General features: G+C 62.4%; 1 protein-coding gene across 1 annotated transcript; it reads left to right on the top strand.

Moving 5' to 3' along the window:
* Window positions 1–861: 861 nt before the first annotated feature.
* STARD10 (StAR related lipid transfer domain containing 10) lies at window positions 862–8,432 on the top strand (the record flags this gene model as incomplete). The annotated part of the gene is made up of 6 exons (XM_080612958.1): window positions 862–1,023; window positions 5,270–5,417; window positions 5,570–5,673; window positions 5,766–5,883; window positions 7,108–7,160; window positions 7,837–8,432. The coding sequence occupies 6 exons, from the start codon at window positions 862–864 to the stop codon at window positions 8,062–8,064; spliced, it is 813 nt and encodes a 270-aa protein (XP_080469084.1). The 3' UTR covers window positions 8,065–8,432.
* Window positions 8,433–15,268: the final 6,836 nt, after the last annotated feature.

Here is a 15,268-nt window from a genome sequence, read left to right as displayed (position 1 = left end):
ATGCACATACATGCCGAGGTATGCATGCCTGTGTACATGGGGCACATATGTGTGCATCGACATAGATGCCTGAATGCGCACACATTCATGTGCATATCACTGCATGTGTGTGCATGCATGTACATGACTGTGTACAGGCATGTGAGTACATGTGTGTGTACACATCTGTGAATCACTTGTGTGCATGCATGTACATGCCTCTGTGTGTGAATGCCTGTATTAGTGCACGTGTGTGTGCATGCATGTACATGCCTCTATGTGTGCATACCTGTATTAGCGCACATGTGTGCATCCACATGCATGCCTCTACGCATGTATGTATGAATGCACATACGTGTGCATCCATGTCCATGCCTCTGTACGCACACCTGTATGCATGAGCCCATGTGTGTGTGTGCAGTCACGTATGTGCCACTGTGCACGCCTGTGTCTATGAGCGCATCCACGTGCATGCCCGTGAAGGCCATGCGTGTGCGCTCGCATGTACATGTATGTACACGCGTGTTTGTGTGCGCACTGCGGTGTCCCTGCAGCAGCTGCGCACATCTGCGTGTGCGTCCCGGTGCCCTCCTCGCATCCCGCTCCCCCCCCAGCGCTCCCGGTGCCCCCCCCAACCTCGTCCGGTTCTGGCGCTCCCCTCCCCGTCCCCCCCGCGTCCCCCCCGACCGTTCTCGGTCCCGCCCCGCCCCGGAGCCGCCCCGCGCTCCCGGTCCCGCCCCTGCCCATCGCGCACCGCGCACCGGCGATGCCGCCGTAGGGGCCGCCGCGACCGCGGCACCGGCCACAGAGCGAGAGCGGGAGCGGGCGGGAGGGGCGCGGCGGGACCGGACCGAACCGGACCGGACCGGACCGGACCGGACCATGTCGGGCCGCGACAGCGTCCAGATCCCCGACGACCGCGACTTCGGCGCGTTCCGGGCGCTGTGCGAGTCCGAGCGCGGCTGGAGCCTCACCTACAGCAAGGGGGGGGTGGCGGTGTGGGTGCAGCTCCGCGAGCCCGAGCGCGACCTCCACAAGATCAAGGTGAGAGCCCGGGAACGGGAACCGGCACCGGCACCGGGGGCAGCCCCGGAGCGGGGGCCTTGGGGCGGGGGGAACCAAGGGGAATGCCCCGGGAGGGGGGGGGAGGGAAGCTGGAGGGAAGGGGGGAGCTGGGGTGATGCTGCCCCAAGGGGTAAGGGGGGACCCCGCAGTGAATGGGACTTGGCGGGTGATGGAGCACCCTGGGGTGAGGGGGGACCCCACAGTAAGTTGAGACTTGGGGCTGATGCAGCAACCTGAAGCAAGGGGGACCCCAAAGTGAGTGGGGGTTAGGGGGTGATGGAGAGCCCTGGGGTGAGCAGGGACTCCAAAACGAGTGGGGACTTGGGGGTGATGCAGCGCCCTGAAGCAGGGGGGGCCCCAAAACGAGTGGGGACCCTGGGGCAATGCAGCACCCTGGGGTGAGCAGGGACTCCACAGCAAGTGGGGACCCTCAAGTGATGCTGCACCGTGGGGCAAGGGGGGACCCCGAAGTAAGTGTGGACCATGGGGGTGATCAGAAACTGAGTGCAAGCAGGGACCCTCTGGCAAGTGGGGACCCCAGGGGTTAGTGGGGACCCTGGGGCAAGGTGGGGACCCTCAAGTGATGCAGCCCCCGGGGCGAGCCGGGACCTGGCTGAGCTCTCACCCATTGCAAACAGGGACCCCAGGGGTGTCCCAAGGCAGAGCTGGGACAAGTGGGGACCAGGGAGTTGCAGGGGGGTGACGGGGACCCCCCAGGGCTCACTGCATGGAGGAGCTGCGGGGTCCTTGTGGTCCCTGTGGTGCTGTCCCTCGCCCGTGCCATGGGGTGGCATCGGTTCTGCAGCCACCGAACACAGACGTGGCACCGGCAGGACCCGTCCCTGCGGCGGTGGCACCGGTTGGTCCCGGTTCCCACGGGGAATCCCGCCGGGAATCGCCTCTGTTGGCTCCCAGCGCTGGCGTGGCAGAGCCTGGAGGAGTGCCTGGGGACAAGGGGTGGCAATGGCCGTGGGTGCTGTCACAGTGAGCCCCAGTGAGGAGGTTTTGGGACACGGGGGGCACCGAGCGCCCATCACCGTGGTGGCACCATGGGCAGGCTGCACTGGGCCTGCCTCCATGGGGCAGCACATCCCGGTCCCCACGCTGAGCCCCCCAGCTCTGCTGATGGCTTTTGGGGTGTTCCTGCATCCCAAAGCGGCTCCGGTGGGATTGGGGCGCTGCTGTGTGTGCAGGGAGGCACTGGGGGTGTCCTGCCCGTCCCCTGCCTGTCCCCTGCCTGTTCCCTGCCCATCCCAACAATCCGGTTGTGCCACGTTCTCCGGCGGGGCTGGGAACCATCCCAAGGTGTGCACCAGGATGTCCTGGTCCGGCGCGTTCCCACCACGGGCAGTTTGTACCTGGCGCCGTCCCTCACCCGTCCCCACGTCCTTCCCTGTCCGTCCCGGTGCTCCCAGCACCTTCCTGCCGGGATCCTGCTTGGGAAGATCCTGCTGGATGCTCCCACACGGATGCTGTGTGTGTGTGTGCAGTGGCGCTGGGCAGGTATCAGGGTCCGGGGGGACACCCAGGCTCCAGGATGGGATGCTCACCTGGCTTTCATGGATAAATGTGGTATCCAAGCCCGGGGGGGGGTTCACCCCCCCACAGCTCCCACCCCTCTTTGGCATCTCCGCTTTTCCCATCAGGAATGCAGCTCTGGTCTAACCTGTTTTCCAGGAGGCTGGAAACAAGGTTGTGATTCATCCCTGGGACATGGGACACGGCATTCGGTGATCCCAAGGATGGGGGACACCATTTGGGACCCCCATCCCATCCTGGTGGATCAAGGGAGATGCTGCCCTGGGGAAGGGGCTCCTTGGGAAGGAGCAATCCCATGGGATGGGGTTGGAGCTGTTCCGGCTGGGACCTCCCCTGCTTGTGCCTTATGACCCTTGCGATGGTCACTAACGAACATGGGTCTTCCCTGTAATTAACCTAATGACCCACGTGGCTGCACCCATGGTCCTGCTCCGGGCATGGAGGGGACATCGTGGGGAGGCCATGGGCACCTCTTGCCTGGGGCAGAGCCGGTGGCACCGTGTGTCACCTTCCTCCTCCTCCTCCTGCTCCTCCTCCTCCTCACCCCATAGAGTCAATATTGACCCAGGGCTGCGGCGCTGCGCCGGGCGGCTCCGTCCCCTCTCCCGGTGACATTCCACGTCCGGAGCTCCCGCATCCAGCCCGGCCCATGTGGGTGGGAGCTGGGGGGACACTGACGTGAGGGGCTGTCCCTGGACCAGATGTTGGCTGATGTGGTGGGGGGTGACTGAGGTGCAGGAGGGGGGAAATGTGGGGCTGGAGATGGCTTCCATGGGGTTGGAGAGGGGCTCCATGGGGTTGGAGAAGGGCTCCATGGGGTTGGAGAGGGACTCCATGGGGTGAGAGTTGGGCTCCATGGGGTTGGAGAAGGGCTCCATGGGGTTGGAGATGGGCTCCATGGGGTGGGAGTTGGGTTCCATGGGGTGGGAGATGGGCTCCATGGGGTGGGAGAGAGGCTCCATGGGGTTGGAGATGGCCTCCATGGGGTTGGAAAAGGGCTCCATGGGGTTGGAGAGGGACTCCATGGGGTGAGAGTTGGGCTCCATGGGGTTGGAGAAGGGCTCCATGGGGTTGGAGATGGGCTCCATGGGGTTAGAGAAGGGCTCTGTGGGGTTGGAGATGGGCTCCATGGGGTTAGAGAAGGGCTCTGTGGGGTTGGAGAAGGGCTCTCTGGGGTTGGAGAAGGGCTCCATGGGGTTAGAGAAGGGCTCTGTGGGGTTGGAGAAGGGCTCTGTGGGGTTGGAGAAGGGCTCTGTGGGGTTGGAGAAGGGCTCTCTGGGGTTGGAGAAGGGCTCCATGGGGTGGGAGTTGGGCTCCATGGGGTTGGGGCCAGGCTCCAGCTCCTTCACCCTAATCCAGCCCCAGCAGCCCCCCTGGGTCCAGGAGGGTCTCAGCCCCCCTTGGGATGACTTGGAGCTGGTGGGGCTGATCCCGGTTCCCAGCTCGGGCCCATCTGGGGTGCAGGACCTGGCTCCTCCTTTCTCCTCTTCTTCCCCAGCTGCTCAGCGCTGTCCCCCCCTGGTGCCATGCACCAGCCATGGCCCCAGTGCCAGACTGGGCCTCACTGGGCTAAGCTGGGATGGTTGGGATCCAGCTCCTCTGGGGACTCTTGCGTTGGGGTTCAGGAACGTGAGAGGAGACCCTCACTGGGGGGTCCATGGCCCCCTCCTCCTTAGGGGTCTCTATGGCCATTGTTCCATCCAGGTGTCCCCATGGCTGCCCTCCTTGGGGACCCCATGGCCACCCTTCCATCTGGGGTCCCCACTGTTGTAACTCCTTTTGGGTGTCCCCATGGTCACATTCCCACCCAACTGGGTGTCTCCAGGGTTGATGATGGGATCAACACGGTGGGATGGATGGAGCTGGGTGTTTCCAAGGTTGATGATGGGATCAATGCAGTGGGATGGATGGAGCTGGGTGTTTCCAAGGTTGATGATGGGATCAGTGCAGTGGGATGGATGAATCCAGGTGTCTCCAGTCTTGATGATGGGATCAGTGCAGTGGGATGGATGAATCCAGGTGTCTCCAGTGTTGATGATGGGATCAGCGCAGTGGGATGGATGGAGCTGGGTGTTTCCAAGGTTGATGATGGGATCAATGTGATGGGATGGATGGATCCAGGTGTTTCCAGTGTTGATGATGGGATCAATGCAGTGAGATGGATGGATCCAGTTGTCTCCAGTGTTAATGGTGGGATCAGTGTGGTGGGATGGATGGATGCGTGTGTCTCCAGTGTTGATGATGGGATCAGTGTGGTGGGATGGATGGATGTGGGTGTCTCCAGTGTTAATGGTGGGATCAGTGTGGTGGGATGGATGGATGTGGGTGTCTCCAGTGTTGATGATGGGATCAGTGTGGTGGGATGGATGGATGGATGTGGGTGTCTCCAGTGTTGATGATGGGATCAGTGTGGTGGGATGGATGGATGCGCGTGTCTCCAGTGTTGATGATGGGATCAGTGTGGTGGGATGGATGGATGTGGGTGTCTCCAGTGTTGATGATGGGATCAGTGTGGTGGGATGGATGGATGGATGTGGGTGTCTCCAGTGTTGATGATGGGATCAGTGTGGTGGGATGGATGGATGCGCGTGTCTCCAGTGTTGATGATGGGATCAGTGTGGTGGGATGGATGGATGTGGGTGTCTCCACCGGGTCCCCATGGCCACCCGCTTGTGGCGTGCTGCAGTGCAGGATGGAGTGCCGGGACGTGCCGGCAGAGACGCTCTATGACGTGCTGCACGACATCGAGTACCGCAAGAAGTGGGACACCAACGTCATCGAGACCTTCGACATCGGGAAGCTCACCGTCAACTCCGACGTGGGCTACTACGCCTGTGAGCACGGCCATGGGTCCCGTGGTGATGGAGGCTCCGTCAGCCATGGGGCTGGTGGTGCCCATGGTGCCCAGGGGGAGCCTGGCACCATTCCGGGTGGGATCTGGGGGTTTGCTCATGCTGGGAGGGGTCTCCCCCATTGTTGTCCATAGGGAAGTGCCCCAAGCCCCTCAAGAACCGGGATGTCATCACGCTGCGCTCCTGGCTGCCCATGGGCAATGACTACATCATCATGAACTACTCCGTCAAGCACCCTGTGAGTGCGCTGAGGGGGTCCCATGGGTGCTGCCTGCGCTGGGGTGGGTGGAGGGGGGATGCCTGAGCCCACCCCCTGTCCCCCCCCTGCAGAAGTACCCCCCGCGGAAGGACATGGTCCGAGCCGTCTCCATCCAGACGGGATACTTGATCGAGGGGACGGGGGCCAAGAGCTGCACCATCACCTACCTGGCGCAGGTGGACCCCAAAGGTAAAGGGGGGACCCCCATCCCCTGCCCAGCATCCTGGAGGCTCGGACCACCCTTGGGGACAGATAGCTTCTGGTTAGGGGTGGTCCTGATGGATCAGCTGAGGTGGATCACAGAACCATGGGATCAGCGCAGTGGGATGGATGGAGCTGGGTGTTTCCAGGGTTGATGATGGGATCAGTGCAGTGGGATGGATGGAGCTGGGTGTTTCCAGGGTTGATGATGGGATCAATGTGATGGGATGGATGGAGCTGGGTGTTTCCAAGGTTGATGATGGGATCAGTGCAGTGGGATGGATGGAGCTGGGTGTTTCCAAGGTTGATGATGGGATCAGTGCGGTGGGATGGATGGAGCTGGGTGTTTCCAAGGTTGATGATGGGATCAATGCGGTGGGATGGATGGAGCTGGGTGTTTCCAAGGTTGATGATGGGATCAATGCGGTGGGATGGATGGAGCTGGGTGTTTCCAAGGTTGATGATGGGATCAATGCGGTGGGATGGATGGAGCTGGGTGTTTCCAAGGTTGATGATGGGATCAATGCGGTGGGATGGATGGAGCTGGGTGTTTCCAAGGTTGATGATGGGATCAATGCGGTGGGATGGATGGAGCTGGGTGTTTCCAAGGTTGATGATGGGATCAGTGCGGTGGGATGGATGGAGCTGGGTGTTTCCAAGGTTGATGATGGGATCAGTGCAGTGGGATGGATGGAGCTGGGTGTTTCCAAGGTTGATGATGGGATCAGTGCGGTGGGATGGATGGAGCTGGGTGTTTCCAAGGTTGATGATGGGATCAGTGCGGTGGGATGGATGGAGCTGGGTGTTTCCAAGGTTGATGATGGGATCAATGCGGTGGGATGGATGGAGCTGGGTGTTTCCAGGGTTGGTGATGGGATCAATGCGGTGGGATGGATGGAGCTGGGTGTTTCCCAGAGCTGGGAGGGTGGGTGGGCTTCAGGTGGGCTCCAAGAGGCATCAGTGGGATCATCTCAGGATACAACCGGAGCGCTGGCACCAGGAGGGAACATTTTGTGCCCATTCTCTTGAAATGTCTATTGTTGGGGTGGCCAAGATGCTGAAATGGCTTTTTTGGGAAGCAGCAAGAAGCTACAATGGGAATTCGGGTTGAATCCTGCTTCTCCTGGCTGAGCATCCCTGGATCACCCGGTCCCCTCACCACAAGATGCCCCCAAGCAGGGACCAGCCCCAATGTGTCTCCTCTTCCCCCAGGTTCCCTTCCCAAGTGGGTGGTGAACAAATCCTCACAGTTCCTGGCTCCCAAGGTGAGTGCAGGATGGGGATGGGAATAAAGATGGAGATGGGGATGGGGATTAGGATGGGATGGGGATTGGGATAGGATGGGATGGAGATGGGGATGGGAATTGTATAGGGATGGGAGGGGGATGGGGATGGGATAGGGATGGGATAGGGATGGAATGGGATGAGGATGGGATGGCAATGGGATAGGGATGGGATGGGGATGGGGATGGGATGGGGATGGAATGGGATGGATATGGGGTAGGGATGGAATGGGATGGGGATGGGACGGGGATGGGGATGGAATGGGATGGGGATGGGGTGGGGATGGAATGGGATGGGGATGGGGTAGGGATGGGATGGAATGGGATGGCGATGGGATGGGGATGGAATGGAATGGGGATGGGGTAGGGATGGGATGGAATGGGATGGGGATGGGGTAGGGATGGGATGGAATGGGATGGGGATGGGATAGGGATGGGATGGGAATGGGGATGGGGATGGGATGGGGATGGAATGGAATGGGGATGGGGTAGGGATGGGATGGAATGGGATGGGGATGGGATGGAATGGGGATGGGGTAGGGATGGGATGGAATGGGATGGGGATGGGGTAGGGATGGGATGGAATGGGATGGGGATGGGGTAGGGATGGGGATGGAATGGGATGGGGATGGGGATGCAGTCCCTCCCGCTCCCGCAGGCCATGCGGAAGATGTACAAGGCGTGCCTGAAGTACCCCGAGTGGAAGCAGCGGCACGAGCCGCACTTCAAGCCCTGGCTCTTCCCGGAGCAGAGCCGGCTCCCGGCGCTGGCGCTGTCCGAGCTCTCGCTCCAGCACGCGGATTCCCTGGAGAACATCGACGAGAGCTCCCTCCCGGAGAGCAGGGAGGAGCGCGGCGAGGCCAGCGACGAGGACAGCCTCAACTGAGCCCCATGCACCCCTATGGGGGCCATGGTCCGTCTGAGTCCCACTGTCCCCATGGGGCTCTGTGGTCCATGTGTCCCCATCACCTTATGGGGCTCTATGGTCCGTGTGCCCCCCTGTCCCATGGGGCTCTATGGTCCCTGTGTCCCCCCTGCCATGGGGCCTCTATGGTCCATGTGCCCCCCCCATCCATCACAGCTCGTGTCCCTCGTGCACATCAAGAACATGACCCAATGCTTTGGGGGGACCCCCAAGTGTCACCCCACTGCTTGGGGACCATAGGGCCATGGTGGCTGCCCCCCACATTGGGTGTGGGAGCTGGGGGGTATCTGGTCCATTCACAACCATCATCCTCATCCTCATCCCCATCATTGCCCAGCCCAAAGTGCTCTTCAGCTCGTGCCCTTGGGGGGGGTGGGAAGAGGAAAACGGGGGGTCCTGCCCTTGCTCCCCAGCCTTTGGGGCACCCCCAGCCTTTTCCCTCTGCTGCCCTGTCCCTTCTCCCCATGGGACCCCCCAGATGGACCCCCAGGGTTTGGGGGGGCTGGGGTTTGGAGGGGGGAGAACTTGGGGGGCTTAGGGGGGCTCCCAGCTTGTCCAAGAATGTAGGGGGGGGCTTGGGGTGATCCCAGCACCTCCAGTATGGGGGGGGTGTCTTATAGCACATCCATGCAGGTGGGGGGGGGGCTTGGGGGGCTCCTGGTACCCCCAGATGTGCTGGGGGGCTCTTGGGGCACCTCCATGTGTGGTGCCAGGATGTGGGGGGGGTCTCAGCACCTCCCTGATGGGGGACCTGGGGGTCCCAGTATCTTCAGGTGTGTTTGGGGGGGGGGCTTTGGGGGTGTGGGGGCACCTCCAGGCGTTCTGGGGGCATCCCCAGTGTCTTCAGGTATGGGGGGGGCCTCCTGGCACTCCAGATGTGCTGGGGGCCTCCAGCATCTCCAGATGCTCTGGGGGGGCTCCTGGTACCTCTAAGCCTATTGGGGGGACTTGGGGCACCTCCAGATGTGCTGGGGGGGGCCTTGGGGCACCTCCGTTCATGTTGTCAGGACTTGGGGGCCTCTCAGCACCTCCCTGTTGGGGGTCCCAGCATCTTCAGGTGTCTTTGGGGGGCTCCTGGCACCCCAAGATGTGCTGGGGGGCTCCAGCATCTCCAGCTCCAGATGTGCTGGGGAGGTCCTGGTGCCTCTAAACCTACTGGGGGGACTCAGGGGGCTCTGCTGCCACCTCCAGATGTTGTGGGGGGGTCCGTGGGCCCCTCCGGCGTTTGAGCACTTCCAGCACTGGGAATCGCGGCCGCGGCTCGGGAATTTGGGATGTCGGAGATTTTGTACCTTGATCTGGAGCTGATTATTTAGGAATAAACCAAATGAATCTGGGACAAGGACAAGGGATTGGGGGGGGGGGTGTCTGTATCCTGGCCCTGTCCCCTGGGGACAATGGGGATCCAGTGGGGGGGGTCCCTGCGTTGATGCCCCCAGAGCCACCATTGGGAGCCCAGTCACCCCCAGCACTGACTGGGACCGCACCAGTAGCGCCCATGGAACACCCCAACTGGGGTACAGCCCCCCCATATGGGGCTGGCAATGGTTCCATGTTCTGCAGTGTCCAGTGGGAAGATGGGATGAATCCAAAGCCTTCACCCCCCTCCCCAGGGCCTTCATCATCATCTACCTCTATATGGGCAATAGTTGCAAATAGCCCCCCAAAACCAGTGTCCCCCAAGCAGGGACCCTCAGATCCATGGGGATGAGGAAGGGCGATAGGGTTCAGGGGGGATGCGATGGGGAGCGATGAAGAGGAGGATGAGGATGGTGGGGAGGGCACTCCGAGAAGGCTTTGCAAGAGCCACCATTAGAAGGGGGTTCCCCCAATTGTGGGATGCCCCCATTGTGGGCAGCTCACCGGGGACCAGGGGTGGATCTGTCATATCGGGGTGATGGGTTTGGGGTCTGCAGGGTTTTGGGGTACCCAGAGCCCTCGAGGTTGGGGTGTAAGAGCCTGGACATTGAGCTGCTCTCAACCACTGCTGAGGCTGAGATTGGGGTGCTTCTGGGGTGCTGCAATGGGGTGCTGGGTGCAGGGGTGCTGCAGTGGGGTGCCCATGGTGTCTGTACCCCCCTGTCCTGCTCCAGCCGGATCCATCCCCTGCTCCCTGCTGTCCCTGTGGCAGGGCGGGATGGGGAGGACCCTTCACCCCGAAACCATCCCCCTGCGTTATCCCAAATCCAAGGAGCCGGGAATGGGGGATGGGGTGGGGGGAGGGAACCCCCCCGAGGCTCCCAACAATGGGGTTTTTGTGTGGATCCACTGGGAAAGTCCCGCGGGAATTCCCCCGCTCCCGTTGCCATGAGCGGGTCCAATCCCTATGGAAGCGGCTTGGAGCAGGGCTCCGCTGGGACTGGGGGGGGAATGGCGGCTCTGGGGGTGCAAATACACCCGGGGGGGGGGGTGGCTCTGGCCCCCCTCTTCATGTGGTATGATTCAGCCCAGTGCTGCCCAGCTCAATCCCAGTATGCCCCAGCTTCCCCCAGCAAACTCCACTTCACCCCAAACACATCCCATCTCCCCAGTATAACCCAACTCAATTCCAGTATAGCCCAGTTCAACCCCAGCACTCCCCATCTTTCCCCCAGCTGACCCCAGCACGTCCCATCTCAATCTCAGCACTCCCCACCTCATTCCCAGTATATCCCAGTTCACTCCAAGCACTTTCCAGCTCGTTCCCAGCACACCCAAGCTCATTCCCAGGACCCCCCTGCTCCCCTCAGCACTCCCCACCTCACTCCCAGCACGTCCCAGCTCATTCCCAGCTCCCCCATCCCCGCTCCGGTCCCTGCCGCAGCCCGTCCCCATCCCGTATCCCTGCGCTCACCGGGGCTCCATCACCGGGGGGGGGGGGGGGTTGTTGAGGGCCAACCCCGTGGATCCGCCGCCGGTGCCGGGATAAATCCCGGGGGAGCAGCGCCCGGAGGCCCTGGAACGGGGTTTGTTTTCCATTGGGAAACCCGGCTCCGCACGGCCCCGGGCGCGGGCAGACAGCGCCGGGATCCCTGCCAGCGGCACCCATAGCACCCAGCAGCACCCATAGCACCCAGCGGCACCCGACGGCACCCAGCGGCACCCAACGGCACCCAACGGCACCCAACAGCACCCAACGCCTTCCTCCTCCTCCTCCCGGCCCGTGTGCCGCGGCCTCAGGAATTCCTCCGGCGTCACGGCTGCAGCGGGACAGCGGCCGCTTTGTCCTCCGGGAATGCCGAGGTTGGCTCCGTGTCGCTGCCGCCGCGTCCCGCGGCCATGGGGGGGGGATTCCGGGGGGGTCCCATTGCTTGGGGGGGGTTCAGTGGGTGCAGTGTGAGCAGAGGTGCTCATCCAAGCTGGGCGCTGCGGGGGGGGGGGGGGGGGGGGGGGCGTGATCCCATCGGGATACGCCGGGATGCAGGCGCGGGGATCCAGCTCCTGCGGGAGCTGCCGGTTGTTTTCCATCCGCGGCAGCCGGGACATCAGGGGCGGGATATTCACAATCCCATTGGATTTCTGCACCGCTCCGTGCCCCACATCCCACGTCCCCCCCCCAGCAGGTCCATCCAGCACTCGGGAATGTTGCTCCGTCACTGCGCACCGGGGGCTTTGGGTGCTGACGGGGTGGTTTGGGGCACCCAATGGGGGCCGGGGTGGCATCGGACACCCTGAATCTGCTGCTGATGGGGAGCTGCACCCATAGAGCTGGGGCACCCATGGGTGCTAACGCACCCCGAGGAGGAGGAGGAGGAGGTCTGGGGGGCAGAGGCGATGGCAAAGGTCCCCCCCCCCGGCACTGAGGGACCCCCGGAGGTTGGGTTCAGTCCCAAGCGCTGGCACGGGGGGGCCGGGGAACGCTTCCTGACCTATTTTCCTTGCAGGAAGTGTGTCAGGAGCTGCGGGGCTCCGGCTGGATGCAGGGACAGGGGCAGCAGCTCTGGATTTGTCCCCGTTTTCTCTGGATTTGCCCATTTCTGGCCAGTTTTGCCCCGTTTCTGGTGGTGATGCCCCAGGAGGGGGCGCCGGGAGCTGCGGTTCGTGCTGCAGCCCAGGGACCACTTCAGCTTCCTGGGTTTTACTTCCAGGAGGAGAAGGGAAGCACGGGGAGGACCCCGGAGGAATGAGGAACCCTCTGTTTGCTGCCCTGCGACCTCCTCATGTTCCTGCTCAGCACCATCCTCATCACCTTCCTCCTGCTGGCGTTGGAGAAGGGGGAAGCGGGATGGGGGAGATGGATGGAGCAGCCTGAGGAGAAGGACTTGGGGTGAGGAGCTGCTGCGAGGGCTGGAGCAGCTCTGCTCTGGAGCCAGGCTGAGAGAGCTGGGCTGGGGCAGCCTGGAGAAGAGAAGGCTCCTGAAGGGGAGACCTCAGAGCAGCTCCAGTGCCTAAAGGGGCTGCAGGAAAGCTGGAGAGGGGCTTGGGACAAGGGCCTGTAGGGACAGGCCAAGGGGAATGGCTTGGAAGGGGCTTGGAGCAAGCTGCTCCAGTGGAAGGTGTCCCTGCCTGTGGCAGGGGGATGGAACTGGGTGAGCTTTGAGGTCCCTTCATCCCAAACCATTCCATGAGTCTATGGAGCACCCCATGAGCTGCCCATGGCCGGGACAGGGATGGAGCTGTCCCATCTCCCAGTGTTCCCTCCTGCTGTCTTCCCTCCTTGTGCACCCCACACTTCCATGCGCATCCACCCTCAGGCGATTCCCACTGCGGCACCATGGCTGGAGCAGGGTGTGGGAGCAGCAGAACAGCCCCAGCAGCCTGCAGCCCTGGGCCCCCATCGTGACTGCTTAAACATGAAGCCCTTTGAGATTGGGATCCCTGGCAGCAGGAGGAGGCTCTGGAGGAGCTTTTCCACCCCGGATTCTGATGACTTTGCAGGATGTAACTTGCTCCCCGGGTGCTGCAGGGGGGTTGGGTGTTATTTGCATCGTGCATTCACTGTGAGAACTTGAAAGCGAAACGGCTTCATCTTCCCAAGGCGAGCGCTCTGTGCTGCGGCGCGCTGGGGCTGCCTGGTTTCGGTGGGAGGCGTTTGGGTGTGATCCCAGGGCTCTGCTTCTGCTTTTGGGTGTTTTCTGTTTCACCGGGAGGATGCGGAGCCTCCGATTCCCGGTGCTGGACGCGGCAGCGCCAGGCAGGTGGGTGCTGGGCTCTAGGGCCAGGCTGGGACATGGGATGGGTTGGGATGAAGGGACCTTAAAGCTCCTCCAGCTCCAACCCCTGCCACGGGCAGGGACCCCTTCCACTGGAGCAGCTTGCTCCAAGCCCCTGTGTCCAACCTGGCCTTGAACACTGCCAGGGATGGGGCAGCCACAGCTTCTCTGGGCACCCTGGGCCAGCGCCTCAGCACCCTCACAGGGAGGAGCTTCATCCCAATATCCCATCCATCTCTTCCCTCTTCCAGGTTGAAGCCGTTACTCCTCATCCCATCCCTCCATCCCGTGTCCCAAGCCCCTCTCCAGCATCCTGCTGCCGCACCGGGGACATCGATCCCGGTGCCCGCTCCCCCCCCAGCGTCCCGGGGACGCCCTCCCCGTCCCTTCCTTCCTCTCTCTCGGCCCCGGCTCCCTCCTGCCCCGCGGTGGCTGCGGTCGGTGCGGAGCTGGGCCCCGCGGGTTGCACCGGTTATTACAACACTGCCCGGGGCTCGCAGCCCCATTGCAGCCTTCCGGCAGCTCCCATTGCCCCGGGGGGGCGTTGGGGAGGTCCTTGGGTGGGCACAGATCCCTCTGGAAGCGTCCACATCACCCTGAGCCCCGGCACCATCCCCTTCGTCCTCTCCAATGGGTCTCCCCCATGAGCGAGCCCCGTGCTTTGAGAAAGGGGAATTCCGGGTGCAGGCAGCGTTTGCCAGCGCTGGAGAAGGAATTGGGATGGGAATTGGACCCATCAGGGGGTTGTGGAGCCCCTGGTGTGTTCCTGTGCTGGTTTCCCTCCACCAGCGCGAGTGTCCTTGGAGGGACGAGCAGGGAAGGGCTCAGTTTGGCTGGATGGTGCTTGGGGACGGTGCTGCCCTGAGCCTGGGCACCTCCAGAGCCATCCGGTGCTGCTCTGCTGCTGATGCTCCAACCAGCCCTGCTCAAAGCACCCGGTCCCGTGGCGCTGTGCTGGGTGCGGGGTGGGTGCCAGGGGTGGTTCTTCACCCTGGTGGTGCCGGGCACAGCTTTGGCATGGGCTGGGGTTGCTGCTGGAGGGCAGGACACGGCTGTTTTCCTGTTGAAATCCTCCTTGGGAAGGGGGCCTGGGTGCGGGCTGTCCCTAAGGAGGGGCACAGGGATGCTGAGCTCACCCCGGGTGCCGCAGTCGTGCTCAGCAGCCCAGGGGGATGCTCAGCTCCCTCATCCCAATCCCTCCGCTGAGTTGAAGGCATCTGGGTGGGGTTGGAGAGGGCTGGGTGGACGTGGACCCCCTCCCCCCCAGCAAAACCACAGCACCCCTGTTTGAGAGCTCAGCCCCTCAGTCCCCCCTATGGGGACGATGGGGACCATCCCCATGTCCTCCATCCCCAGCATGGGGACACTGAGATGAGCATTGGGATGGGGGGGGGGATCTGGCCCTGTCATCACCCCAAGGTGTGTTTTGCCCCCCCCCCCCAATCCACCCATCCCTGCCCCTCATCACAGCACTCTTACAGCCCTTAAGGCTCTTACAGAACAGCCCTGGCGGCATTCCCTAATCCCGGGCAGGAATGTGGTGGATAAGCACAAGAGGATTTGAGAGCCGAAAGGTGCTGCTGGGGGCCAGGGCTGGGGTGACTCCCCCATTCCCATCAGCCGACTGGGATAGGGCGTTTCTCCAGGTTGATTCTGCTCCTGGAATTTCCTCCTCTCTTGGATAGAGGTTAAATGACAAATGATGGGAGTTAACACGGCAGGATCGCGCTGGATCATTTGTGAGGGTGAAGAGCTTGGCACAACTCTGGGGTTGCCATCACTGGAGGCAATGGGGATGCTCCATGGCTCTTCCCAGGAGGGGACATATGTGGGACTCCATAGCCATAGGATGTGGCTCCTCCATAGGGTTCTGCTGCTGCATGCAGCGACCCAAGGGGTGACAGCCCTGGATGTCCTGTGACACTGATGTCACCAGCGCTGTCGCTTGCCTGGTTTGATGGTGCACGAGTTGGGTTTGGAGGTGGGAGGTGGAAAGGGCTGGAATGTGGCTGCATCCCTGGGTCTGTGCTGCT

Source organism: Psittacula echo (assembly GCF_963264785.1).
Source record: "Psittacula echo genome assembly, chromosome: 3".
NCBI lineage: Eukaryota > Metazoa > Chordata > Aves > Psittaciformes > Psittacidae > Psittacula > Psittacula echo.
The sequence above is the reverse complement of the archived record's forward strand: the minus strand, read 5'-3'. Positions and strand labels throughout refer to the sequence as shown.